Source organism: Myotis lucifugus, unplaced genomic scaffold (assembly GCF_000147115.1).
Source record: "Myotis lucifugus unplaced genomic scaffold, Myoluc2.0 scaffold_412, whole genome shotgun sequence".
Taxonomy (NCBI): Eukaryota; Metazoa; Chordata; class Mammalia; order Chiroptera; family Vespertilionidae; genus Myotis; species Myotis lucifugus.
The window spans coordinates 720,003-747,284 of NW_005871460.1; the positions used below are offsets into that span (position 1 = coordinate 720,003).

The following is a 27,282-nucleotide window of genomic DNA, read 5'->3' on the forward strand; positions in this document are numbered from 1 at the left end:
ATGAAAGCGTGACGAAAAAGGCAAAAATCTGCAAATAAGATTCAGTTATTCAGTTCAGCCTTTCTCCTCCAACTCCATCAGCATCTTTAAGTCGTTTGATCTCCAAGGTAAATGTTGTACATTAAACTTAATAAAACAAGTTTATTGCACTACATTCTATTGTTTAGTATTGTGTTTTTATACAATATTCGTTATTTTTAAATACATTTTTCTTATTTAAAAACATTTAACAAAACAACTGCGGTGTTTTTTGGGTGTCTGGAATGGATTAATGGCATTTCAATTCATTGTAATGGTGAAAATTGATTTGACATACGAGTAATTTGAGTTACGAGCTCCGTCACGGAACGAGTTGAATTAAACTCGTAAGTCAAGGCACCACTGTATAGAAAATGCTTTCCTCACTAATCAAGGTGGAATCCTTTAAGCTTCCTGCAACACTACCAACCACAAGCCCTTCCCTGTGAATTTAGTGCAGCGGGGATTGTTGGAGCTTCAGAAATAGAAGGGAGCAGAGGCAACAGACCAACCCACCCCAGGACAGCAACTACCCAGAAAACTGGAAAATGAAGCAGTATAACAGTCTACATGGGAAGACAGAGCTCACCCTAGGGGCTGGGCCCTGGGAAATTGCAAAGCCAAGTCCAGGTCAATGGTGACAGTGAGGGTCTTACCCAGCGAGGATATAAGTTCAAAGTTTTCCAGCATCACATTCAGGTACAGCTGTCTCTGACCCTCATCAAGGAGGCTCCATTCCTCTCTGGAGAAGTACAGGGCAATGTCCTCAAAGGTGACGCCAACCTGTCAGAATTGGGACAATTGAAACCAGAGCTGCCTTTCTGAGAACCAGTAATCCTACTGCTTACACACCTTCCCCCCCTCAACCTCCTCCAGGGCACCCGGTTAGTGTGGACTCCAGGCCCTAATGCCAGTGCAGGCTGTTCTCTCATCACAGTCCCATTACTCACTGTGATGGCCCTCAGCAGAGCAGCTGGGTTGGTGGGAAGGATTGGGGGAGGGGAGGGTAGAGAGCAATGCCATTTAAGGTCTGGGCGATGCCTGTAGGGCCCCAGCCTTCCTGCCAAGCAACACCACTGCAGTCTCCTAGATCCTGCCTCCAAGACAAAGCCAAGCGAGGGTTTATGCTTCACCTTTAAGTCCCCACAGCAGGTCCCGGGACCATCAGCTCACACTTCCTCCAGATGTGCACACCACTGGGTAATGTTTACCCCCTTCCCATGTTCAGATCCCAGGTTCACTCCCTCAGCTCTCCCCGCTTCCTGCTCCAATGCCACTGGGTGTCGCTGGACTCACCCATGAACTTGGCATATGGCGTGTAGAGAGCTTGTCTCCCAGCCGGATCCAGGCCCACCCCAGGTCCCTGACGGACCCACAGCCGGGAAAGCCCCAATGAGTCTGTGACGTCCTCCCTGCAGCCTCTGATCTTTCCGTCAATACTCACAGCCACATCCTCAGCGACATTCAGATGCAAGTCACCCCTGTCCTCTCTGCCCTGCACTTGCTGTGTCCTCAGAAGCCACAACACTCCTCTCTCCCCTCCACCTTCCTCACGGTCCTCCACGCGGGACTGAGCTGCAGGACGGGACAGGCGCCCTCACCCGGGTTTGTCCACTTCAGCTTAAGGGGACGGTGAGGGTCCCGGGAGACAAGAACTCACCTCAGCCCGTCTCCTCAGCGGGGGCGCCGCCATTGCCCTCTGTGGGCTGAGCGGGGCGTAAGCAGCGGGAGTAGAAGCCGCTGCAGGAATGGCGGTCCCTCTCCCGGCCCTGGGGCGGGTCTGGTGGCGACTCCGAGCTTCAATCCCAAGTGTGAGCTGTGGGCACCACTGGAGGCTCCCACCATGGGCTGTGAGGCGGGGAGCACCACTCTCCGGCCTTCTCCACGGGACTGTGCGCCCAGGAAAACCTCACTGCTTGAGACAAAAACTTAAGAAGACAAATCCCCGCCAGGAGGACTGCAAGTCCCGCCCTACAGAAAGGGCCAAATGGCAATGCCTTCCCTGAGTCCCCATTGGCTCAGCCTGGTGAATTCCATGCGTGGCCTTCTGGGTAATGTAGTTTCTCCGCTCCAAGGTCAGGTTCTGGTATTTCTCAATTGACTAATGGACCGGATTCATGAGCAAATAGCCCAAGAACACACAAAGTACACTAAGGATCCTCTAGCGCCTTCAGTGGAGGTGATGTCTGGCGCAAGTTTCTTTCTCAAGAACCTGGGTGGCTGGTTTCGCATATCTTTCTTACAGGACCTGCTCTTTCTGAATGGCAGGCATTGTTTGTGCATTCATGACTTTTAGCATGTGCCTCCTTCAGGCCATATGAAGCTGGGGGAGGTTACTGAAGTCTCTAACTTGATCTTGAAGTATGATAGCAATCATCGCAGGTAGAAACTATAGTTTAACTGTAAGCGTGCTGTTTGGCTTTTGTACTTATTTGCTTTTATTTTGATTTTCTGAATGAAATAAATTATCCCATTCGATTAAATACCTATTGATTGCAATGTGAATATCACATGGGTTGTGATCATACTGGTCTTAGAAAACACGTTTTCCTTTACCTGGGAAGGACAGCACGATTATCCCAGGTCAGAGGGCTCCAGTTAATGTGTCCCTGTTGACTCAGTGTTCCAGAGACGCAAAAACTGTAATTTAGATAACATGCATAAGTCTGACCAGGTTCCTCATTCCAGACCCAAGGGCTCTAGATAATGTTCTTCTGTCAATTCAGTGATCCAGAGACCCAAAACTGTAATTTAGAAAACATGCTGCCTCTGCTTCTGTAAACTGCTTTTTGCAAATCAGGTTCCTCATTCCAAACCCTGGGATGTAATCAATACCTCTGTGATCTTTGCCTATATAAGTCTGGTTTGGCGACCATCTTATTACTATGAGATTTGGGGAATGGCCGCTCATAGTCCCCGATTGCAATAAATGTGACTCTTTAATTAGACTTCGTGAGGCGTCCTTCTGTGATTTGTGGGGTACATTACAACATTCTAACCTGCCTCCATTCAATCCATTATACAAAGTTAATGTCACAAAACAGAAAATCATATTTAAGAGCATCTGCTTCTGATGCCACCGGAAGTGTCAGCTCTGCCTGGGCTGCAGTGTGGATAAGATGGCCAAGAGACATGTGAAAAATGCTCCAAGTGACTGATCATCAGAGAGATGCAAATTAAAGCAACAATTAGAACAACCTCACAACTGTCAGAATGGCTGCCATCAGCAAATAAACAAAGTACAAGTGCTGGGGAGGATGTGAAAAAAAGAGAACCCAGTTCATTGCTGGTGGGAATACAAACTGCTACAGCCATTATGGACATCAGTTGGGAGTTTTTGAAAAAAATTTAGTATGGAACTGCATTTGATCCAGTGATTCTACTTCTAGGAATATATCCTAAGTAACCTGAAACAATCAGATAGAAAGTATGCACCACTCTGTTCATAGAAGCACAATTTACAATAGGAAAGGTCTGAAAACTGCCTAGGTACCCATCAGTAGATGAGTGGATAAAAAACTGTGGTAGCCCTAACCGGTTTGGCTCAGTGGATAGAGCGTCAACCTGCAGACTGAAGGGTCCCAGGTTTGATTCCAGTCAAAGGCATGTACCTTGGTTGCGGGCACATCCCCAGGATGGGGTGTGCAGGAGGCAGCTGATCGATGTTTCTCTCTCATTGATGTTTCTAACTCTATCCTTCTCCCTCCTTAGTATATGGACACGACTCAAAAAAGAGTAACAGGCCGAAATGGCAAACACCATCATCTGAAAAGCCAACTTAACCTACAATCTAAAAATGTTGTGTGTGGAGAGTCAGCGTAGATTGTCAGGAAAAGCACAGTAAGGACCTCAGTTATGGCCCAGTGTGTTGTGCACTGTGGTGAGGGGTTGTCCTCAAAAGGACTCTGTTCCAATCCAAGGACCAATGGTGCAAACACAGGAGACTGGGAAGGAGGATGGCAGTCCACAACATGACCGGGCTGAAGGGAAAGCATGGTGAGAGCCACTGTCTCAGCCAGTAGGGATATATCACACAGAATCACATGGCAGGGGGTCCTGTGCATGAATAAGAGGTGAGCACCCGTCCAATGAGACCAGAATCATGTAGGACTCCAGCATCACTTCCGAATATTAGGTCTCAAAATTCATGTCAAATCGTACCCTCTCCTGAAGGGTGAGTGTCACTGTCACATATGAAGGGTCAAACTGAAGCATGAAATTCACCCCAGTAAATAGAATGGCAGCATGACACCCAACATGTGGGCACAAGTGCAGAGATCCAGCCCTAATTACCGAGGTCTCCTGAGGGCTAGACATCTGAGGTACAGACTGTGTCTGACGCTGGAGAAAATAATAGATAAAATCCAGCTCCTTGAATCTGACACTTGTCTGTGGTGTAAACTTGGGGAGCTGACTTCATTTCTGACACTGAACGTATTCAGCAATTTGGTATGGGATGCACCACAATGAGACCTGAGTGGAACAGCACCTGCCGCCCTAGAGCAAAGTCAGTGGCTTCTTATAGGTCCCATTTCTCACTAAAATGCACCCAAAGACAAAGGTTCTTGCGTGCATCCGGGGAGTGAGGAGTGCCTGCCTGGGAAGGTCTTTGCAGGGAGAGGATGGAGTTGCTAGAGCCACGGCAGGCTGCAGGCACAGCTGCGTTACTGCATGTGGACACCTTACCACTGGACCTTCTCCAATAGCTCCGGCATGGGGACATACCTCATACTTGTTTTTCACAGGAGGAATCTGACTTACACCAGCAGAAGGGGTTATGTCATTTTAAGTCCCAGTGATAATAGAGAACCTGAAATTCAAATCTAGGATGCCTGGATCCACGGCATAGGGAGTCTGATCACTGCCCCCCATTTCCCACTGCATTGGCTTCGGGACTATAAAACACCTGCTCACCCAGATGCCCTCTGGCCTTCCTGAGAGAACTGTTCCAACCCAAGAATCTCCATGACAGGAGACAAGGAAAATGCAGAAGATGACAAAGCAAGGGTTTAGTGCAGGATCAGATGACTGGTGTTCTGAAAGCAATGGAGAATGTTAGTAGTGCAGGTTAAAATTAAAAATGGTCATTGCACAGGGCATAGCATTTAAAAAGTAATGAATCACCCCGCTGGCATGGGTCAGTGCTTGAGCTTCAACCTGTGCAAAAAGAGGTCCTTGGTTAGATTCCCAGTCAGAGAGAACATGCCTGGATTGCAGGCTCCAACCCCAGCAGGGTGTGGAGGAAGCAGCGATCAATGATTCCCTCTCATCATTAATGTTGCTTTTCTTAAGATAAGGGACTCAATTTTCTTTAATTTTTAATTGATTTCATAGAGGAAGAGAGTCCGAAAGATAGAAACATCAATGATGAGAATCAGTGATAAGCTGCCTCCTGCAAGCCCCACCTGGTGATCTAGCAGGGGGCCCACGCATGTGCCCTGAGGGGCAATGGAACTGTGACCTCCTGGTTCATAGGTAGACTGAGCCCCCTTCGCCTGGCTATCCCAACTTCTGCCCATGGGCCAGAAAGTTTCAATCTCACTGTATGTGCGTGCCCACACGTGATATTTTGTGGAAGAGCCACACTCAAGGGGCCAGAGAGCCGCATGTGTCTCGTGAGCCGCAGTTTACTGACCATTGGTTTATGAAATCAATAAAACTATTTTAAAAATCAATTAAATATGTGTATTAATTTAGTAGAATAAATTAAAATATTTTAAAATATATTTTTATTGATTTCACAGAGGAAGGGAGAGGTAGAGAGAGAGAAACATCAATGATGAGAGAGAATGATTGATTGGCTGCCTCCTGCAGTCCCAACACTGGGGAGCACGCAACCAGGGCACCTGCCCTTGACTAGAAACTCACCTGGACCTTTCAGTCCGAAGGCTGATGCTCTATTCACGGAGCCAAACCAGCTAGGGCAATTAAAATATTTTTTAAGGAAAAAAATATTGAAATATATTATTCCAATACAAAAAAATGTTTATTTTTTATAGTAAAAATGCACTAAATGAGTGAAATGCCAACATCCATCTTTGTTGTTCCACAATCCTTTTGTTAAAGAAAACTGCCTAAACTCATAGCACATCAGGCAGAGCATATGATGTTTTAAGAAAGATACAGGCTCAGGAAACACACTTTTGAGAGAAAGCTCAGCATAAATTCCTAGAAAAAATACAAACAGTGAAGCAGCACTACAAACATCTCAAAAAAAAAAGTTTAGCACTTACAGATTTGGCTCAGTGGATAGAGCGTCGGCCTGTGGACTGAAGGGTCTCAGATTCCAGTCAAGGGAATATACCTTGGTTGCGGTCACATCCCCAGTGTGGGGTGTGCAGGAGGCAGCTGATTGATGTTTCTAGCTCTCTATCCCTCTCCATTCCTCTCTGTAAAAAAAATCAATAATATATATATATATATATTTTTTTTTTTAAAAGTTTAAATCAATTCTTGACTGATCAAATTATTCTCTAGGATGTGGAGAATGTGAATCCCTAACACACTGCTGAAAAATGTAAAAAACTACAATCAGTCAAAGTTTATTTTCTATTTTTAAAGAATAGCTTAGTAATTTTTAGAGAGAAGGGTGAGGGAGAGAAACATTGATGAAAGAGCCCCCCCATGCACACCCACTTCTGTGGATCTAGCCCACAAGCCAGACCCTGGTGGTATATTCTGGTTAGATCACAATTTGCTAATGTCTGTAAATTTAAACATTCATCTACTCAAAAACCCAGACTATGCACTGAATTTTTGACAAAGGTAAATAACACACACACACACACACACATATATGTAAAATTACACAGAGATGTTTGTACGAGACTTTTTAGGAAATAAACAAATATTTAAATGGACAAACTGATGGTGATATATCAATGATAAGAATATCTATCAGAGCCCTAACTAGTTTGGCTCAGGGTATACAGTGCTGGCCTGTGGACCAAAGGGTCCCAGATTCGATTCTGCTCAAGGGCATGTACCTTGGCTGCAGGCACATCTCCAGTAGGGAAGGTGCAGGAGGCAGCTGATGGACTGAGCGATGTTTCTAACTCTCTACCCATTTCACATCCTCTTTGTAAAATCAATAAAATATATGTATATATTTTTTTCAGAGCTTTTATATTTGAGCATTTGTGTTTATTCTTCATTGAACTTTTTAAAACATTACTATACTTGAATATTAAAACAAAAACCAAAGCAAGTAGTGAGCATATTAAGGTCACAGTCCTTCACTCATTCACTACTGTATATAAAATGCCAGCAGTGAGTGTTATTCACTGGCCCCATTAAGAGGTCTGACACTGAACACCACCCCTAGGATGATGGTCATCATCTTCATATGCTTCTGCATTGTAATGGCACCATCTTTCTTGATTTGGATCAAAAGTCCACCATTACAAACCAAAGAGACATGAGACTGGCAGTTCTTCCACTGATGACTCAGGCACTCAATAAATTCATCACTGGCATTCAGGGAAAGCATTCCCCCTGCAACATGTATACTGGGGCCAACAGTAATAAGTCCTAGGTGGCAACGCATAACAGGGAAACAAGAAAGAACTATGGGATCAGGTATTCTTCATTTTCTTCAACAAAAAAGACAGCAGAGTTAGCTTTGCTGGGCACATGAGGATGGAGATTGATGGCATTTGTAGGGACCTTATAGGTGGTTCAGGTGAAATACCATCAACAACAGAAATAAGAAGGGGCATAGATCTGGCAGGACATCTCTGTATGTTAGCAAGTGCAACATAATTACAGAGTGATCCAACATAAAACAAAGACAATAACTAAAACACTAATCGGAAGTTTACATAATGTAGGTGATTAAATGTATGAGACACAATTCCGAAAAATGAGGATTCACAAATTTTCTTGTACTAATGTTAAGTCCTAACTAAGAAACTACATTTCCTACACATCTAAGAAATTTCTCACATTTGGCCTCATATATGCGGAGAGCGAATTTAGAAATTTGGCTGAGAGATACCTCATATTAATTGCACTCATAATGGCTTTTCCCCATTGTGAACTCTCTGATGATATTCGAGACCATTGGGACCTTTAAAAGTTTTCCCACATTCATTGCATTGATAAGGCTTTTCTCCAGTGTGAACTCTCTGATGATATTGGAGACCATTGGGACCTGTAAAAGTTTTCCCACATTCATTGCATTGATAAGGCTTTTCTCCAGTGTGAACTCTCTGATGATACTGGAGACCATTGCAACCTGTAAAAGATTTTCCACATTCACTACATTGGAAAGGCTTTTCTCCTGTATGAACTCTCTGATGACGATGAAGGACCGTCTTACTAGCAAAAGATTTTTGACATTCACTACATTGATAAGGCTTTTCTCCAGTGTGAATTCTCTGATGATATTGGAAACCTTTTCTACTTTTAAAACATTTCCCACATTCGCTGCATTTATAAGGCTTTTCTCCCGTATGAACTCTCTCATGACGACGAAGGTCAATCTTAATGGCAAAAGATTTTCCACATTCACTGCATTGATAAGGCTTTTCTCCAGTGTGAACTCTCTGATGATATTGGAAACCACTGAAACTTTGAAAACATTTTCCACATTCACTGCATTTAAAAGGCTTTTCTCCCGTATGTACTTTCTGATGAAGATGAAGATAGTTCTTACAGGTATAAGATTTTCCACATTCACTACATTGAAAAGGCTTTTCTCCTGTATGAACTCTCTGATGATGATGAAGGACTATCTTAGTGGTAAAAGATTTTTGACATTCAGTGCATTTATAAGGCTTTTCTCCTGTATGAAGTCTCTGATGATAATGAAGGGAAGTGCGCTGGGTAAAAGACTTTTCACATGCACTACATTGATAAGGCTTTTCTCCAGTGTGAACATTCCGATGATATTGAAGACCTACTCTACTTTTAAAAGATTTTCCACATTCACTGCATTTATAAGGTTTTTCTCCCGTATGAACTCTTTGATGACAATGAAGGGCGGTCTTACTGGTAAAAGATTTTTGACATTCACTGCATTGATGAGGCTTTTCTCCAGTGTGAACTCTCTGATGATATTTGAGACTTTCTCTAGATTTAAGTGATTTTCCACATTCACTGCATTTATAAGGCTTTTCTGCCGTATGAACTCTCTGATGACGATTAAGTTCGTACTTAGCGGGAAAAGACTTCCCACATTCACTACATTTGTAAGGCTTTTCTCCTCTATGAAGTCTCTGATGATTATGAAGGACATTGCTCTGGGTAAAAGATTTCCCACATTCACTACATTGATAAGGCTGTACTCTAGTGTGAACACTCCGATGATATAGGAGACCTCCTCTACTTTTAAAGGGTTTTCCACATTCACTGCATTTATAAGGTTTTTCTCCCGTATGAACTCTCTGATGATGATGAAGGACGGTCTTAGTGGTAAAAGATTTTTGAGATTCACTGCAATGATAAGGCTTTTCTCCAGTGTGAATTCTCTGATGATATTGGAGACCTATTCTACTTTTAAAACATTTCCCACATTCAATGCATTGATAAGGCTTTACTCCCATATGAACTCTCTGATGACGATGAAGGACCGTCTTACTAGCAAAAGATTTTTGACATTCACTGCACTGATAAGGCTTTTCTCCAGTGTGAAGTCTCTGATGATATTGGAGACCAGTGCTACTTAGAAAACATTTTCCACATTCACTGCATTTAAAAGGGTTTTCTCCCCTATGAAATCTCTGATGACAATGAAGGTATGTCTTCTGGGTAAAAGATTTTCCACATTCACTGCATTGAAAAGGCCTTTCTCCTGTATGAACTCTCTGATGACGATGAAATTTGGACTTATAGGTAAAAGATTTACCACATTCAGTGCATTGATAAGGCTTTTTTCCAGTGTGAACCCTCTGATGATATTGAAGAACACTGCTCCTTGTAAAAGATTTCCCACATTCACTGCATTTATAAGGCTTTTCTCCCTTATGAACTCTCTGATGTTGATGAACATCATTCTTAGCGATAAAAGATTTTCCAGATTCAATGCATTGATAAGGCTTTTCTCCAGTGTGAACTCTCTGTTGAAAATGAAAACCATAAAATTTGGTAAAATATTTACCACATTAAGAGCACACATAACAACCACTCCCAAGATGGACACCTTTTTTCTGAATAAATGTGTGGGAGCAACTAATGTCTTTCTTACATTCTTTTCTGCTGAAATAATTTTTTCTCCTTTGAAATGCCAGCACACTCATCAAAATAGCATTTGGGCTGTCCCTGGGCTGAGTAGCCTTTAGGTGGAGATGTCCTGAGCCATTACGGACACCCTGCCCAACATCCCTGCATGTGAAATGATTCTGGGACACATTGAACTTCCAGCTGTTTGCAAGTGACAGCCTTTCCACACCTCTAATGAAAGTCTTCTCTCTCACATGCTTTGGTGAAATTTTGCACACAAAGAAAATCTTTTTACACATGCCCCACATCTCAACAGTATCTGTCTGTGTTGTGTTCCCTGCAGCTCCATCACGTGCAAAATGTTTCCCAGGACTAGCCCACAACTCTCACAGGGTGACTCTTCTGGGAAGACAGGGTAAATTTGGATTCCTTGCCTGTGACAATCTTCCAGAAACCTTTTGCTCAGTCAGGAACTCCACATTCTCTTCTCCACAGCAGCAACCTGAAAACAAGGAAACGTAGCTGAAGTGCGTGTTGACCTAATAAAAACAGAATATCTTCCACACAGATGTTTCTCTGTCATGACTAGACATGATTCCCTACAACGATTTTCAAGACGAGTGAGTCAGACTCTCAGGAAATGGCTGTTATATATAACATGGCCCAAAAGGTCACTGGATGAGGAAAATCTCACTAAGGGAGGACAGAAGCATAGGCTGGCACAAAAAGAAGAGAGGTAGTGTCTGGTCATTATTACTCCACAAATGGCTTCCTTTAGGACCTTTCATGCTGGTGATATGAGTCCGTGTAGAATAATTTCAATATGATCAAAACCATAAATGATCAATCCAATTAGAGCACGTGATGTTCAACGCCAACATAATAACACATGTGCACTCTAAGGCCTGAAGGTATGGAACAGTATTGTAGTGAAATAAAGAGAGATTTGTGAAAGAGGTAGAGGTGCAAAGTTTAGAGAGGTTAAGGTTATCCACGGGCTGGGAATCCGAGTGGAATGATCAGTATTAAAACTGAAAAGTGTCAACATTAAGTAAGAAGAAGTAGAATTGGGTGAGGAGTGGGCAATGGTAAGACAACATTGTTGAACAAAATGGGTTCCTAGTTATGAATGTAACAAAGCCCATGCGTGAAAACTGTCCCACAGCCCTTCACCAAGGCAAGACTGCCTCCGGGTCTAGCCCAGAGGTCCTCAAACTACGGCTCGTGGGCCACATGCAAATACAAATATTGTAATTGTTCCCTATTTGTTTTCTTACTTCAAAATAAGATATGTGCAGTGTGCATAGGAATTTGTTCATAGTTTTTTTAAAAACTATAGTCCGGCCCTTCAACAGTCTGAGGGACAGTGAGCTGGCCCCCTGTTTACAAAGTTTGAGGACCTCTGGTCTTGACTATCATTGATAAAGTCATGTTTCTCCTGTGATGCACAAAGGATTCTGCCTCTTAAATCCCAGTTGAGCCACTGCATGGGATAAATGATGCAAATCTTTTTTTTTTTTTTTAATATATTTTATTGATTTTTTACAGAGAGGAAGGGAGAGAGATAGAGAGTTAGAAACATCGATCAGCTGCCTCCTGCACGCCTCCTACTGGGGATGTGCCCGCAACCAAGGTACATGCCCTTGACAGGAATCGAACCTGGGACCCCTGAGTCCCCAGGCTGATGCTCTATCCACTGAGCCAAACCAGTCGGATAAATGATGCAAATCTTAAAAAGAAAAACTAAAAAGATGGATGGTCAGCACTGTGGTAGAACAACAAAGCACAAAGGAGATCACAGACAAAAGACCTATGAGAGTGACATCAGCAAGATGGCAGAATGAGAGACAGAGAATCTTTCCCCATCCCAGAGTAAGTAGACACCTATCCATGAGAAAAACATTCCATAGGAAATGGGAATAAGAGTACCATGAAGACAAATAGGAATACAGAATACCAAATAAGGACAACTGCATAGAAAGGATGACAGTAAATTGGGTGAGGAAGCACATTTGAGAATACCTAAGGTCAAAAACAAGGGTTAATAATAACTAAATAACAAACGAACTGACTAAGTAAATAAATAAATACAATAAGGGTCAGCTCTAGCTGGTTTACTCAGTGGATAGAGTGTCAGTCTGGGGACTGAAAGGTCCTAGGTTCAGTTCCAGTCAAGGTCACAGGCCGATTTTGTTGTGGATTCAGTTCCAGTAAGGGGGCATGCAGGAGGCAGCTTACCAGTGATACTCTCTCATCATTAATGTTTCTATCTGTCTGTTTCCCTTCCTCTGAGAAATCAATAAAAATGTATTAAAACAAAAGTGTTAGTCCTAGCTGGTTTAGCTCAGTGGATAGAGCATCAGCTTTTAGACTAAAGGGTCCCAGTTCCATTCAGGGCAAAGGCACATGATCGCTGGGGGACCTGCAGGAGGCAGCCAATCAATGATTCTCTCTCATCATTGATGTTTCTATCTCTCATTCTATCTCCCTTGTTAAATCAATAAAAATATATTTAAATAAATAAATAAAAATAACGGGTTAGCGTTACCACTATCAGCCACTGTGCTTCTATTCTCATTCATCCTAGTGGCCTGTTCTCTAAAAAACTAGAAATTTTTTATTTTAAACACCACAAAAAACAACCAAACAAAAAAAACAACACACCACAGATTGCCCTGGTCAGTGTGGCTCAGTTGGATGGAGCATCCTCCAGTGTATCGAAGGGTGGTGGGTTCGATTCTCAGTTAGGGCACATATCAGAATGAGGTTTTCATATCCGGTTTGCATGTTTGCAGAAGGCAGCCAGCAGATTGATTTTTCTCCCCCACCTCTATCTCTTTCTCTCTTTCTCCATTTCTCCTCCTCTCTATGTAAAAGGAATCTAATTATATAAACAGCTAGGGGCCCTGGCGGCCTAAATGACCGAACTGACAACTGAACACCGGAAGTCAATCCTGACCCGGCACTGACTGCCGAGTCTGGAAGTCTGGCAGCGCCAGGCGGGAGTCAGAGGTGGGAGTCAGTCCCGGGAAGGTGTCATTTCCGGGTCATGTAAGTGGAAACCGTAAGATATAGAAACATGGAAGACCTATCCCTCCACCTGAGGAGCTATTGGCAGAAGTATAGTAGGGAACCAGAACTCCCACCAACTGAGAACAATAACAAATACCCATTTCGCCCCCCACCCCCACCGCCTCACACACACACAGACACCTACAAATCCTGGGCCAAGTGGGGAACCTGGACTTCTACTCTCTTCTTGAAATAATGAGATGGCATCTCACCCTTCCCTTAAAAGAGCAGTAACAAAGCAACCCAGATAAAACGGCTTGAAAAGATCCAAAGTTTCATAATGCTCAACATTTCTAGGTGTCAATTATCAAATTAGTCATACAAAGAAGCAGAAAGATCTAAAACTGAATAAAAAAGATAATAGAGACTAACACTATTAGTGATGATAGAGTTATTTGATAATAAGTTTAACGCAGCCATCAAAACAATCTTTACATGAGTGATTTTGAACATCCTTAAATGGGAAAAAAAGCAAGTTATGGCAAGTAAATAGAAAGTCTCAGCAAAGAAAATGAAGCTATAAAGAAAACCAGATGAAAATAATAGTACAGAAGACTATAATAACTGAAATAAATAATTCAGTGAATAGGCTGAAAGCAGAAAGGATAAAACAGAGGAAACACATAGGGAACTAGAAAATATAACCATAAAAATATTCAATGAGAATAGAGAGAAAACGGGCTTGAAAACAGCAACAGAAAAAGATCAGAACCACAGGAACCAGTGGAGTCATAACAACAAAAACAACAATAGAAAACACACCACAAAATAAAACTGTAACATTTGGAGTCCAAGAAGAAATAAAAGAAGATGGAGCTGAAAGAGTACTTGAAGAAATAATGGCTGAAAAATCTTCCAATTGGTCAAAAGACAGAAATCCTCAATTTTAGAAGGAGAGCAAATACAAAATGAAATAAACCCAAAGATAGCAATTACCCATATCATAGTCAAATTTCTGAAAAATAAAAACAAAGAAAAGAATCTTGAAAGTTCTGAATGACAAATAGCACTTCATCTATAAGGAAAAAGTAACTCTCATGACAATACGTTTTCTTTTTCTTTTTTTAAATATATTTTATTGATTTTCTACAGAGAGGAAGGGAGACAGAGGGTTAGAAACATCGATGAGAGAGAAACATCGATCAGCCGCCTCCTGCACATCTCCTACTGGGGATGTGCCCGCAACCCAGGTACATGCCCTTAACCGGAATCGAACCTGGGACTCTTGAGTCCGCAGGGTGACGCTCTATCCACCGAGCCAAACCGGTTTCGGCTACAATACGTTTTCCATTAGAAACCAGAAAGTCTAAAAATAAAAGAACTGTCAACAGAGTCCTATTTCCAGTGAAAATATCCTTCAGCAATATGGGGAAAATCAAGGCTCCTCAGGAAAGAGAACACAAATGTAAAGAAGAATTGATAAAGGATAATATCCAAATCTCAAAAAATAAATGAAATATATTCAATATCATCTCTCTAGGTAAACTCAAATTTGTTCCTCCAGTACTTACTTACCAGGATAGCTAAAATTAAATAGATTTATAATATTAATTATTGGCAAGTATCTGCAGGATCTGGAACTCTCAGTCACTGCTGGTGGTTGTATCACTTGGATAAAAGGATGTGCAAAATGGTACCTTCTGCCCTAACTGGTTTGGCTCAGTGGATGGAGCACTGGCCTGAGCACTGGGGGGTCTCGGGTTCGATTCCAGTCAAGGGCATGTACCTTGGTTGCGGGCAATTCCCCAGTGGGAAAGTGCAGGAGGCGGCTGACCGATGTTTGTCTCTCATCGATGTTCCTAACTGTCCATCCCTTTCCCTTCCTCTCTGTGGAAAAATCAATAAAATATATTTAAAAAAAAAAAAAGAAGATCCAATTCTGCCACTCAGTAACCTTGAAAAATGAAAGAAGATTTATCCTGATTAAGAACTCTGAAGAGGGGAAAAACCAAGATGGCGGCACATGATCTCACTCATTCATGGATAATAAAGACCATTACAAACTTTTGAACAATAATAGATACAGAGGCAGAGCTGCCTCAAACTGATTGTCAAACTGCAGTGGGAAGACCAGGGAGGGTTGGGGGGCAGGAGGGAGGGGGGTAAGAGATCAACCAAAGGGGATGGCGGCATAGGTAAACACCGGAGTTTGCTGCCTCGAACAACCACTTCAAAAATACAACTAAAAGACGGAACGGACATCACCCAGAACCACAGGAAGGCTGGCTGAGGAGGGACTCTTCAACTAGAAGGAAAAACAACAGCATTACGAGGCTTAGAGGAGGCGCAGTGTGGAAAATTTAAAGGTACGGTGGTGCGGCGGTGCGCGCGCAAAGCGGGCTGGTGGCTGAGGGCGCGGTTGTCGTTTTCAGTCGGGAGTGAGTCTCAGACTCTGGGCTACAGATCCGGGCGAGTCTCTAGGGACCCAGACTCAAACGGGAGAAGCGGGACTGTCTGGCGGCGGCCCCTCCGAGGTTTGCAGCGGTTGCGGGGACAGAGAGGCAGAGCCCCTGGAGACGGACTGAGAGCGGCCGTAGCTGCTCCCTCCCCCCGCCCTGTTGAGCCCGCCCTGCCCAAACCCTGCGCAGAGCCATTTGCCGATTGCCTCAGGCAAAGGCTGGACTAGCGCCTCCCCAGAGGACTGAAGTTTTCCACATAGCTGATTCCTACAGCCAGTTGGCCTGGTGGTCAAATCCCTCTAGTGTTAACTACAACAATTAAGGCTTGGCTAGAACAAGACTGCGCACAAAGACCACAAGGGGGTGCACCAAGAAAGCATAAAAGATGCGGAGACAAAAAAACATGACAGAAATGGAGGATATGGAGCTAAGAATCGCAATTTTGAGGGCTTGCTATAAACTTGAGCAGAGCCTCACGAAAACTAATGAGACCCTCGATGCTACGATAAAGAAATTAGAAAGTAAGCATACACGGACTGAAATAAAGAATATTATACCCAATAGCAGACCAGAGGAGCACAAGAATCAAACCAAAGATTTGACAAAAAACACCCAACTGGAAAAGCAAAATGAAAAAAGAATCCGAAAGTGTGAAGATAGTGTAAGGAGCCTCTGGGACAGCTACAAGCGTACCAACATCAGAATAATAGGAGTGCCAGAAGATGAGAGACAGCAAGATATTGAAAACCTATTTGAAGAAATAATGGCAGAGAACTTCCCCCACCTGGTGAAAGAAATGGACTTACAGGTCCAAGAAGTGCAGAGAACCCCAAACAAAAGGAATCCAAAGAGGACCACACCAAGACATATCATAATTAAAATGCCAAGAGCAAAAGACAAAGAGAGAATCTTAAAAGCAGCAAGAGAAAGAGACTCAATTACCTACAAGGGAATACCCATACGACTGTCAGCTGATTTCTCAACAGAAACTTTGCAGGCCAGAAGGGAGTGGCAAGAAATATTCAAAGTGCTGAATACCAAGAACCTACAACCAAGACTACTTTATCCAGCAAAGCTATCATTCAGAATTGAAGGTCAGATAAAGAGCTTCACAGATAAGGAAAAGCTAAAGGAGTTCATCACCACCAAACCAGTATTATACGAAATACTGAAAGGTATCCTTTAAGAAGAGGAAGAAGAAAAAGGTAAAGATACAAATTGTGAACAACAAACATGCATCTATCAACAAGTGAATCTAAGAATCAAGTGAATAAATATTCTGATGTACAGAATGAACTGGTGATTATAATGAATCAGGGACATAGAAAGGGAATGGACTGACTATTCTTGGGGGGGAAAGGGGAATGGGAGATTCGGGAAGAGACTGGACAAAAATCGTGCACCTATGGATGAGGACAGTGGGTGGGGAGTGAGGGCGGAGGGTGGGGCGGGAACTGGAAGGAGGGGAGTTATGGGGGGGGGGAGAGGAACAAATGTAATCTGAACAATAAAAATTTAATAATAAAAAGAAAAAAAAAAAGAGATCAACCGAAGGACTTGTATGCATGCATATGAGCATAACTAATGGACATAAGACACTGGGGGGTAAGGGGGGGCAGGGGATTGTCAAGGGTGGGGGGGGAAAAAAGGACACATATGTAATACCCTTTGTAATACTTTTAGCAAAAAATAAAAAATTTAAAAAACCAAAGGTTTCAAAGGAAAGAAACCATAAATATTAGAATAAACATAAGTAAAAGGGAGACAAGACAAAAGAAAAGAACACTTAAAGGTATATTTTTTAAAAAGATATGAAAAATGTTCAAGTCCTTACCTACACTAAAGAAAAAACAACCCAAAACCAAGCCTCAAATAAGTTCAAAAAGAAATGAAAGAGACCTAACTGGTGGCTTGCCTTAGTCAATAGAGTATTGCCGGTGAACTGAAGGGTCCTAGGTTCAATTCCAGTCAAGGGCATGTACCTTGGTTGTGGGCACATGCCCAGTAGGGGATGTGCAGAAGGCAGCTGATTAATTTTTCTCTCTTATCGATGTTTCTAACTCTCTATCCGTCTCCTTTCCTCTTGTAAAAAAATCAATAAAATAGAGAAACCAAGATGGCGGCATAAGTAAACACCAGAAATTGCTGCCTTGCACAACCACTTCAAAACTACAACCAAAAGAGAAAATGGACATCATCCAGAATCAAAGGAATGCTTGCTGAGTGGAAATTCTACAACTAGAAGGAAAGAGAAAAGCACACTGAGACTCAGAGGAGGTGCAGAAGTAAAGTGCAGAGGTACGGAGGAGCACTCGGAAAGGGCTGGCAACTGAGGAAGCGGTTGTCTTTTTTAATCGGGAGGGAGGCTCTGAAATTGTTCCAGGAGAGTATCTGGGAACCCAGACTCATACAGGGAGAAACTGGACTGTCTGGCATCGGGGGATACTCGAGGGCGGCTTTCTCTCAGAGGTGCTTGCAGCAATTACCGCTGGACACTGAGACCTGGGGCCTCATAGGGCAGGACTGAGGATCAGCCATAACCAGAGGTCCTCAAACTTTTTAAACAGGGGGCCAGTTCACTGTTCCTCAGACCTTTGGAGGGGCAGACTATAGTTTTAAAAAAAACTATGAACAAATTCCTATGCAGACTGTGGAGGCAAAAACACCCGACGGGCTGGATATATGTTTTAAGCAGGCTGCATGTGGCCCAGGGGACATTGTTTGAGGATGCCTGGGCCCATAACTGTTTGCTCAGACCTGATGATTCCCAGAGACTCTGCCCCACCCAAGATGTGAGCATAGGATTTTCCATATGAATCTCCTGGCCCTTTGCAATATAAAATTTCCTAACAAACTGCAGCTGGGTCAGAGAGACCCAGAACATCCAAAAGAAGGCCCAAGGCCCCACAGCAGCTTGCACTGCTTCACAGTTGGGCCTCATTGGGACACCTCCAAACCTGAAACAAGGAAAAGGAATCTGCAGATCTCTCCATAGCTACTGCTGGGTATCCTCAGGGAGAGGCTAAATTAGCACCTCCTTAGAGATCCAAGAGTCAGTGTACTCATGGTCAGAGTGGGACCATCATGATTACAACTCCTCAGATCCATAAGGGACACACTCAGGGGGAAAACTCAGTGAGCACCCAAGCCCCACTGAAGCATGTCTTGCCCCAGAAGGGTGTCTCCAGCATAGAAGTTCTCCCATTGTGGACACAGCTGATTCTCAAGGCCAACTGGACTGGAGGTCAATTCCTCCCAGTGATACCTACAACAATCAAGGCTTAACTACAAGACTGTGTACAAAGCCCGCAAAGGGGTGCACCAAGAGAGTCCACATCAGGTAATTGGGGAGGCTGAGCCACAGGAACCGATAGGACACCTCGGACAGAAGGCCACTCTACCAACACAGGGAAGCATAAAAAATGCGGAGACAAAGAGACAGGTCACAAATGTCAGAAATGGAGGAAAGCAAACTACTAGATATAGAGTTCAAAACCTCGGTTATAAGGTTTTTCAAGAAATTTCTAGAAACCGCCAATAAATTTAGTGAGACCCTTGAGGATATGAAATAAGACCAACTAGAAATTAAGCATACACTGAGTGATATAAAGAATAATATACAGAGCCCTAACCGGTTTGGCTCAGTGGATAGAACTTCAGCCTGCAGACTGAAGGTTCCCAGGTTCGATTCTGGTCAAGGGCATGTACCTTGGTTGCAGGCACATATCCAGTAGGGGGTGTGCAGGAGGCAGCTGATCGATGTTTCTCTCTCATCCATGTTTCCTACTCTCTATCCCTCTCCCTTCCTCTCTGTAAAAACTCAGTAAAACATATTTTTTTAAAAAAAGGATAATATACAGAGATCCAACAGCAGACAAGAGGATCACAAGAATCAAGTCAAAGATTTGAAATACAAAGACGCAAAAAACACCTAACAGGAAAAACAAAAAGAAAAAAGAATGAAAACATAAGAAGATAGTGTAAGGAGCCTCTGGGACAACTTCAGGCATACCAATATCTGAATTATCCAGATGCAAGAAGAAGAGACAGAGCAAGATATTGAAAACCTATTTGAAGGAATAATGACAGAAAACTTCTACCTGGTGAAAGAAATAGAATTACAAGTCCAGGAAGCGCAAAGAACCCCAAACAAAAGGAATCCAAAGCTCCTCCTCCCCCCAAAAAAAGGAATCCAAAGAGGACCACATTTAGACACTTCATAATTAAAATGCCAAGAGCAAAAGACAAAGGGAGAATCTTTAAAGCAGCAAGAGAAAAACAGTTAGTTACCTACAAGGAAGCACCCATACAATTGTTAGCTGATTTCTCAACAGAAACTATGCAGCCAGAAGGGAGTGGCAAGAAATATTCAAAGTGATGAATAGCAAGAACCTATAACCTAGATTACTGTACCCGGCAAAGCATTCATTTAGAATCAAGGTCATATAAAGAGCTTCACAGATAAGAAAAGCTAAAAGAGTTCATCACCAACAATCCAGTATTATATGAAATGCTGAAAGGTATTCTTCAAGAAGAGGTAGAAGCCCTAGCATGTTTCGCTCAGTGGATACAGCAACAGCCTGTCAACTCAAGGGTCCCAGGTTCGATTCTTGTCAAGGTCATATACCTTGGTTGCAGGCACATCCCCAGTGGGGAGTGTGCAGGAGGCAGCTGATCGATGTTTCTCTCTCCTGGATGTTTCTAACTCTCTATCCCTCTCCCTACCTCTCTGTAAAAATTCAATAAAAATATATTAAAAAAAAAAAGAAGAGGAAGAAGAAGAAAAAGGTAAAGATAAAAATTATGAACAACAAATACATATCTATCAACAAGTGAATCTAAAAATCAAGTGAATAAAAAATCTGATAAACAGAGTAAGCTGGTGAATATAATAGAATCAGGGGCATAGAAAGGGAGTGGCTGACAATTCTCAGGGGGAAAGGGCTGGGGTGTGGGAAGAGACTAGACAAAAATTGTACACCTATGGATGAGGACAGTGCAGGGGTGGGTAAGGGCAGAGGATGGGGTGGGGACCCGGTGGAGGGGAGCTATGGGAGTAAAAAAGAGGAACAACTATAATAATCTGAAAAATAAAGATTTATTTTAAAAAAATTAAATAAAATATATTTTAAAAAAACAACACATGAAAGATAAGACATTACACCTATCACAATGAACCACAATGCATCATAAGAGATGGTGATGTTAGCACATGACATGATCCTCCATAGAGAAATTTGTCAAGATCCCACTATGAGATTCTGAAATTAATAAAGAAATTCAGAATCCTGTCCAGGTGGCTCAGTTGGTGAGTGTGCGCTCCTGATGCACCAAGGTTGTGGATTTGATCCCCCATCAGGGCACATGTAGGGGACAACCAATGAATGCAGAGGTGGGTAGAACACCTGATCAGTGTTTCCCTCCTTTTCTGTCTCCCTTCCAGTCTCTCAAATCAATAAATAAATGCTACCGGTATGTCTCACTGATTGAGCATTGACTCATGAACTAGGAGGTCACAATTCGATTCTTTGTTAGGACACCTCCACTGGTGCAAGCTCAATCACCAGTGGGGGTCGTGTAGGAGGCAGCTGATCAATGACTCTCTCTCATCACTGATGTACCTATCTCTCTCTCCCCTTCCTCTAGGAAATAAAAAATACATATATTTAAATAAATAAATAATTTAAAGAATAAAGAGCCCTAGGCAGTGTGGCTCACTGAGGAGCGTGCTAGCTTGTGCACTGGAAGACAAGGGTTCGATTCCCAGTCAAAGGCAGGTACTGGGTTGCTGGTCCGATCCACACTCTCAGTAGGGGCACATGTGGGAGGGAACCCATCGATTTCTGTCTCTCTCTCTCTGTCTCCCACACTCTCTCTAAAAAAAAAAAACAAAAATCAATGAAAAAAATATCCTCACTATTCAGGTGAAGATAACAGAAGAATAAAGAATTAAATTCAGAAAGGTTACAGGATGCAACATAAATATATAGATACGAGTTCAATTTCTACACACTAACAATATATTCTTTGACAGAAAAATGATGAAGGAACCTGACCGGTTTGGCTCAGTGCAGAGAGCGTCGGCCTGCGTACTTTATGGTCCCAGATTTGATTCTGGTCAAGGACAGGTATCTTCGTTGTGGGCACATCCCCAGTTGTAGGTGTGCGGGAGGCAGCTGATTAATGTTTCTTTCCCATCAATGTTTCTAACTCTCTATTCCTCTCCCTTCCTCTGTGTAACAAATCAATAAAATATATTAAAAACAAAACAAAATAATGAAAAACCACAACAAAATTTGCAGGAATAAATTCAACCAAAATGTGAAACATCTGTACAGTGAATACTATAAGACAGTGAGGAAAGGAATGGAAGAAAACACAAATAACTTGAAAGACAACCTGTGTTCATGGATCTGGAAATGAAATATGCTGGAGACAGCTGTAGTACACAAAGCAATCTAAAGATTAAATGCGATCCCAATAATTCCAATGGCATTTTACAAAAACATCAATAGAGAATCTTGCAATGGAATCAAAACCTCCATCAACAAAATCAATCTTGAGGGAGAGCAAAGCTGGTAGCATCACTCTTCCTGGCTTCAATTTATTACAAAGACAAAGCAAGCACACAGTGTGTTGCTGGAGAAACACAGACACATACATCAACAGAACAGAACAAAAAACACAAAAATAAGCCCAGGCACAGACTTTCAAGTATCATTGACAAAGCAACAGCCACAGAAGGAAGGAAAGATAGTTTCTTCAATGAATGGGGCTGGTAATAATCAACATTCCCATGTAAAACAACAAAACTGGACACTGCTGATAAAATTTACCTCAACCTGCAGGACAGAATTAAATGTCAGTGCTAAAACTTAAAATTCTTCAGGACAACCTAGAGAAAACGTTTTGAAGATTTGTTTTGGACAGGATTTCCTGAATGTGACACCAACCACCACACAAAATAGAAAATATAAACAGTTCAGATTGCAACAAATAAAGAAAAACAGCGCCTTCACTGCACAACAGCAATAAACAAAACGCAATGAAAGGCAATCAAGAGGACGGGAGAAAATACTTGCACATCATATGAAGGAATCTCTTGGAGATATTGTGGATTCAGCTCTGATTAGCACAATAAAGCTAATACTGAGATATAGACAGAAATTCACACAAATAGTTGGAGTTCCCTGGGAATAATGAAGGTATGTTAACACTATACTGCTGGCTAAGAACAAAGCAATGACTCTGCCTCAAAAGCAAAGTCTATATAATTTCACTAACAATATTTAATTGCTAAGCACCAATAACAAGCATCTGAGCTTGCTAGAAACACGGTGGCACTAGACCTGCAGAATGCAGGGTTGCCAACAACATGGACTTCGTAGAAAAGCAGGTGTGGGGGAGTTATATCTGCAAAGCACAATTAAGCACATGCAAAAATATGTGTTCCTGTATCAAAAAAGCAATTAATATATAAAATATACATGGTATTCCAAAGATTCTTTAACAAAAAAAATTAGTTAATAAACTGGATAAGTATGTAGAGACAATTTTTCAAATAATATTTACACATGACAAATAGGAATACAGAAAATGCTTTCTTTTTTTTTTCCCTTCTTCTTCAGAAAATGCTTCCTTCACTACTTTAGGTGGAATCCCTTAGATATCAACAACACTACCAACCACAAGTCCTTCCCTGTGAATTTAGTGCAGCGGGGAGTATTGGGACTTCAGGAATAGAAGGGAGCAGCAGAAGCAGACCAACCCTCGCCAGGACAGCAACTACCCAGGTAACTGGAAAATCAAACAGTACCACAGTCTACCTGGGAGGACAGAGCACACCCTGGGGGATGGGGCCTGGGAAACTTCAAAGCCAAGTCCAGGTCACTGATGAGAGTGAGTGTCTTACCCAACGAGGATAGAAGTTCAAAGTTGTCCAGCATCACATTCAGGTACAGCTGTCTCTGACCCTCATCAAGGAGGCTCCATTCCTCCCTGGAGAAGTACAGGGCAATGTCCTCAAAGGTCACACCAACCTGTCAGAATGGAGACAATTGTAAGCAGACCTGCCTTTCTGAGAACCAGTAATTCTACTCCTTACACACCTTCCCCCCTCAACCTCCTCCAGGGCCCCTGGTTACTGTGGACACCAGGCCCTAATGCCAGTGCAGGCTGCTCTCTCATCACAGTCCCATTACTCACTGTGATGGCCCTCATCAGAGCAGCTGGGTTGGTGGGAAGGATTGGGGGAGGGGAGGGGGGAGGACAATGCCATTTAAGGTCTGGGCAATGCCTGCAGGGCCCCAGCCTTCTTGCCAAGCAACACCACTGCAGTCTCCTAGATCCTGCCTCCAACACAAAGCCAAGCGTGGGTTTATGCTTCACCTTTAAGTCCCCACACCAGGTCCCGGGACCATCAGCTCACACTTCCTCCAGATGTGCTCACCACTGGGTAATGTTTATCCCCTTCCCATGTTCAGACCCCAGGTTCACTCCCTCAGCTCTGCCCCCTTCCTGCTCCAATGCCACTGGGTGTCGCTGGACTCACCCATGAACCTGGCATATGGCGGGTAGAGAGCTTGCAGTCCAGCCGGATCCAGGACCACCCCAGGCCCCTGATGGATCCCACTCATTCGAATAAGCCCCGAATCAGGCTGTGCCGTCCTCCCTGCAGCCTCTGATCTTTCCGTCAATACTCACAGCCCACGGACTCAGGGAAAATTCAGATGCAAGTCACCCCTGTCCTCTCTGCCCTGCACTTGCTGTGTCCTCAGAAGCCACAACACTCCTCTCTCCCCTCCACCTTCCTCACGGTCCTCCACGCGGGACTGAGCTGCAGGACGGGACAGGCGCCCTCCCCAGGCTGTGGTGTCTGTGTGAGGAGGCGGTGAGGGCCTGGGGGACTCGAACTCACCTCAGCCCGTCTCCTCATCGGGGGCGCCGCCATTGCCGTCGTGGGCTGAGCCGGGCGGGAGCAGAAGCCGCTGCAGGAATGGCGGTCCCTGTCCCGGCCCTGGGCGGGTCTGGTGGCGACTCCGAGCTTCAATCCCACTGTGAGCTGTGAGCACCACTGGAGGCTCAAACCATTGGCTTCGAGGCGGGGAGCACCACTCTCCAGCCTTCTCCACGGGACTCTGCGACCAGGTACTGCCGACCGCTTAAGACAAAATGAAGAACAGACTAACGGTCCCGCACACCAGAACTTGAAAAACGGAAACGCCCTTCCCTAGCTCCCATTGGCTCAGGCTGGTGGCATTCCACGCGCCGCCTTCTGGGTAATGTAGTTCCCAGCCTCCACAGCCATTAGCCTGTATTTCCTTAGCTGATTCCAGGACTGGTTTTGAGAGCAAATAGCCCAAGAAAACACCAAGTATACTTGAAAGATCAGACGGAGGCCTAAGACCGGGACTACAGGCTTTATTAGAGGAGAAGCACCTGCCAGGCTGCCTAGCAAGGGGAGAACAGCAGCACCTGCAGGGGTGGGCACGCCTTTTGAGGGGCGGAATGGGAAGGGGTGGAGGGCTTAGTGTACTCGGCGCACACTTATTGGTGGCTTACTGCATTGTCCATATAGGACAAGGGCTTAGGGTATTTGGCAGGTGTGGATTGGTGGTCCAATGTATAGTCCATATAAGGTACCTGGTTAGTCACTCTGGTATTTCTGGGCTGCAGGTTACGTCATACCCCGCCCACCAGTTGGGGGAAGGGAGGATCTATCAATACTCAGGACCCTCAGTGCCTTCAGGGGAGGTGATTTCAAGGATAAGTTTGTTTCTTAGGCACCCGCATGGCTTCCTTTAGCTGCTGGTTTTGCATATCTTTCTTCAGGACCAGCTCTTTTTTGAATGGCAGGCATTGTGTCTTCTTTCAGGCTGCTGGGGTCCAACCCCAGCAGGTCCAGGGGTCCACAAAGGTGTGGACGGAGTCGGCGAAGAAGGAAGGACACGGAGGTAGCATTCAGTTGATCAGCATAGCGATGTTCTCCCTCCAGGATCTCCAGCCAAGTCCTGTCTCTAGGTTCTGTGTCTAGGTTCTTCAGCCAAGTCCTGTCTCTAGTTTCTGCCTCTAGGTTCTGTGTAGGATCTGTCTCTAGGTTCTTCTTTGGGTTCTCTCACTAGGTTCTATTTCTAAGTTCTGTCTCTTGGTTCTTCAGCCAGGTTCTAGCCCGGTTCTATGCCCATGTTCTCTAGCTAGGTTCTGTTTCTAGGTTCTGTGGCCAGGTTATGTAGCCAGGTTATGTCCAGGATCTTTTGCCATGTTCTCTCTAGGTTCTCCAGGCAGGTTCTAGCCTGGATCTCCAGTCAGGTTCTGTCGCTAGGATCTAGTCAGGTTCTCTTGCCATGTTCTATCCAGGTTCTGTCTGTAGGTTCTCTGGGTTCTCTGGCTAGGTTCTGTTTCTAGGTTCTGTCTAGGATCTCCAGCCAAGTCCTGTCTCTAGGTTCTGTGTCTAGGTTCTGTGTAGGTTCTGTCTCTAGGTTCTGTCTCCAGGTTCTCTCGCTGGGTTCTGTTTCTAGGTTCTGTGTGTGATCTCCAGCCAAGTCCTGTCTCTAGGTTCTGTATAGGATCTCCAGCCAAGTCCTGTCTCTAGGTTCTGTCTTTTATTGTCTTGTTACATCTGTATTTATGCCAGTTGATTCCAATCCTATCAATCTCTATTCCAAAGGTTAGGGTGTTTCTTATCTCCATTCCAGGAAGTAAAGATTATATAGCTTAAGTGTGATTGTTTGTAGTTAAAGTGATTAACTACCCGCCTGGCACTTAGTTAAGGGGTTGTATCCCCTTCCTAACTTCAGGGGAAAATCCCTACCTGGGGAAACAACCTTTCTCGGAGAGGTGACCTTGGTTAAAACACGTAGCACCAAGAAGGTGAGCAAACATATTAAGAACAGTATGCCATATATGCCAGGTCCCTTGAAACAGCAAGGATGGACCGGCTCCCGGCATCAGGCCATTAGGCATCTGTCTCCTTCAGGCTAAATGTAGCTTGCAGAGTTTGCTCAAGTGTCTAACTCATCTAACCTGCCTCCATTGAACGAAGTTAATGTCTCAAAACAGACATCACTATTTAAGAGCATCTGCTTCTGGGGTCATTCGAAGTGTCAGCTCTGCCTGGGCTGCAATGTGGATGAGATGGCCAAGAGACATGTGAAAAAATGGTGAAAGACACTGATCATCGAGATGCAAATTAAAGCAACAATTAGATACCACCTCACAACGGTCAGCATGGCTACCGGTAACAAAGGACAAGTGCTGGTGAAGATATGGTAAAAAGGGAACCCTAGTACACTGCTGGTAGGAATGCAGACTGGTGCAGACATTATGGAAAACATAGGGAGTTTTCTAAAAAAAATTAAATATGGAACTGCCATTTGACCCTATTATCACACTAATAAGAATATATCCTAATAAGCCTGAAACAATAATCAGAAAGAATGTATGCACTGCTATGTTCATAGCAGCACAATTTACAATAGTTAAGATTTAAAATCAGCCCAAATGTCCATCAGTAGAAGAGTGGATAGGAAAGCTGTGGTACATTTATACCATGGAATGCTACGCAGCGGTAAAAAGGAAGTATTTCTTAACCGTTCACACAGCATGGAGGGACCTGGAGAGCATCTTGCTAAGT

General features: G+C 43.6%; 2 protein-coding genes across 4 annotated transcripts in view; both read right to left on the reverse strand.

Moving 5' to 3' along the window:
• Positions 1-1,745, reverse strand: part of LOC106694406 (zinc finger protein 883-like) — a 120,899-nt gene extending 119,154 nt beyond the window's left edge. For all 3 annotated transcript variants that reach the window (XM_023743771.1, XM_023743775.1, XM_023743774.1), the window contains exon 1: positions 675-1,745. In XM_023743771.1, coding sequence (XP_023599539.1) covers positions 675-708 — 34 coding nt within the window. In that variant the 5' untranslated portion in view covers positions 709-1,745. The remainder of the gene's footprint in view (positions 1-674) is intronic.
• Positions 1,746-7,141: 5,396 nt separating this feature from the next.
• On the reverse strand, positions 7,142-24,810 carry LOC111823172 (oocyte zinc finger protein XlCOF6-like). The gene is made up of 4 exons (XM_023743769.1): positions 24,568-24,810; positions 23,563-23,689; positions 10,614-10,681; positions 7,142-10,076 (listed from the first exon to the last, which is right to left on the reverse strand). Exons 1-4 carry the CDS (start codon positions 24,598-24,600, stop codon positions 8,031-8,033), a joined length of 2,274 nt encoding a protein of 757 aa, XP_023599537.1. The 5' UTR covers positions 24,601-24,810; the 3' UTR covers positions 7,142-8,030.
• Between the last annotated feature and the right edge of the window lie 2,472 nt (positions 24,811-27,282).

Excerpts from the sequence above, each read along its gene's own strand:
- LOC111823172 (XM_023743769.1), bottom strand. The coding sequence starts at position 24,600 with ATGGCGGCGCCCCCGATGAGGAGACGGGCTGAG. Across the intron at positions 23,690-24,567 it reads CGATGAGGAGACGGGCTGAG|GTTGGTGTGACCTTTGAGGA; the intron begins GTGAGTTCGAGT and ends CCATTCTGACAG. Across the intron at positions 10,682-23,562 it reads TGAACTTCTATCCTCGTTGG|GTTGCTGCTGTGGAGAAGAG; the intron begins GTAAGACACTCA and ends CCTTGTTTTCAG.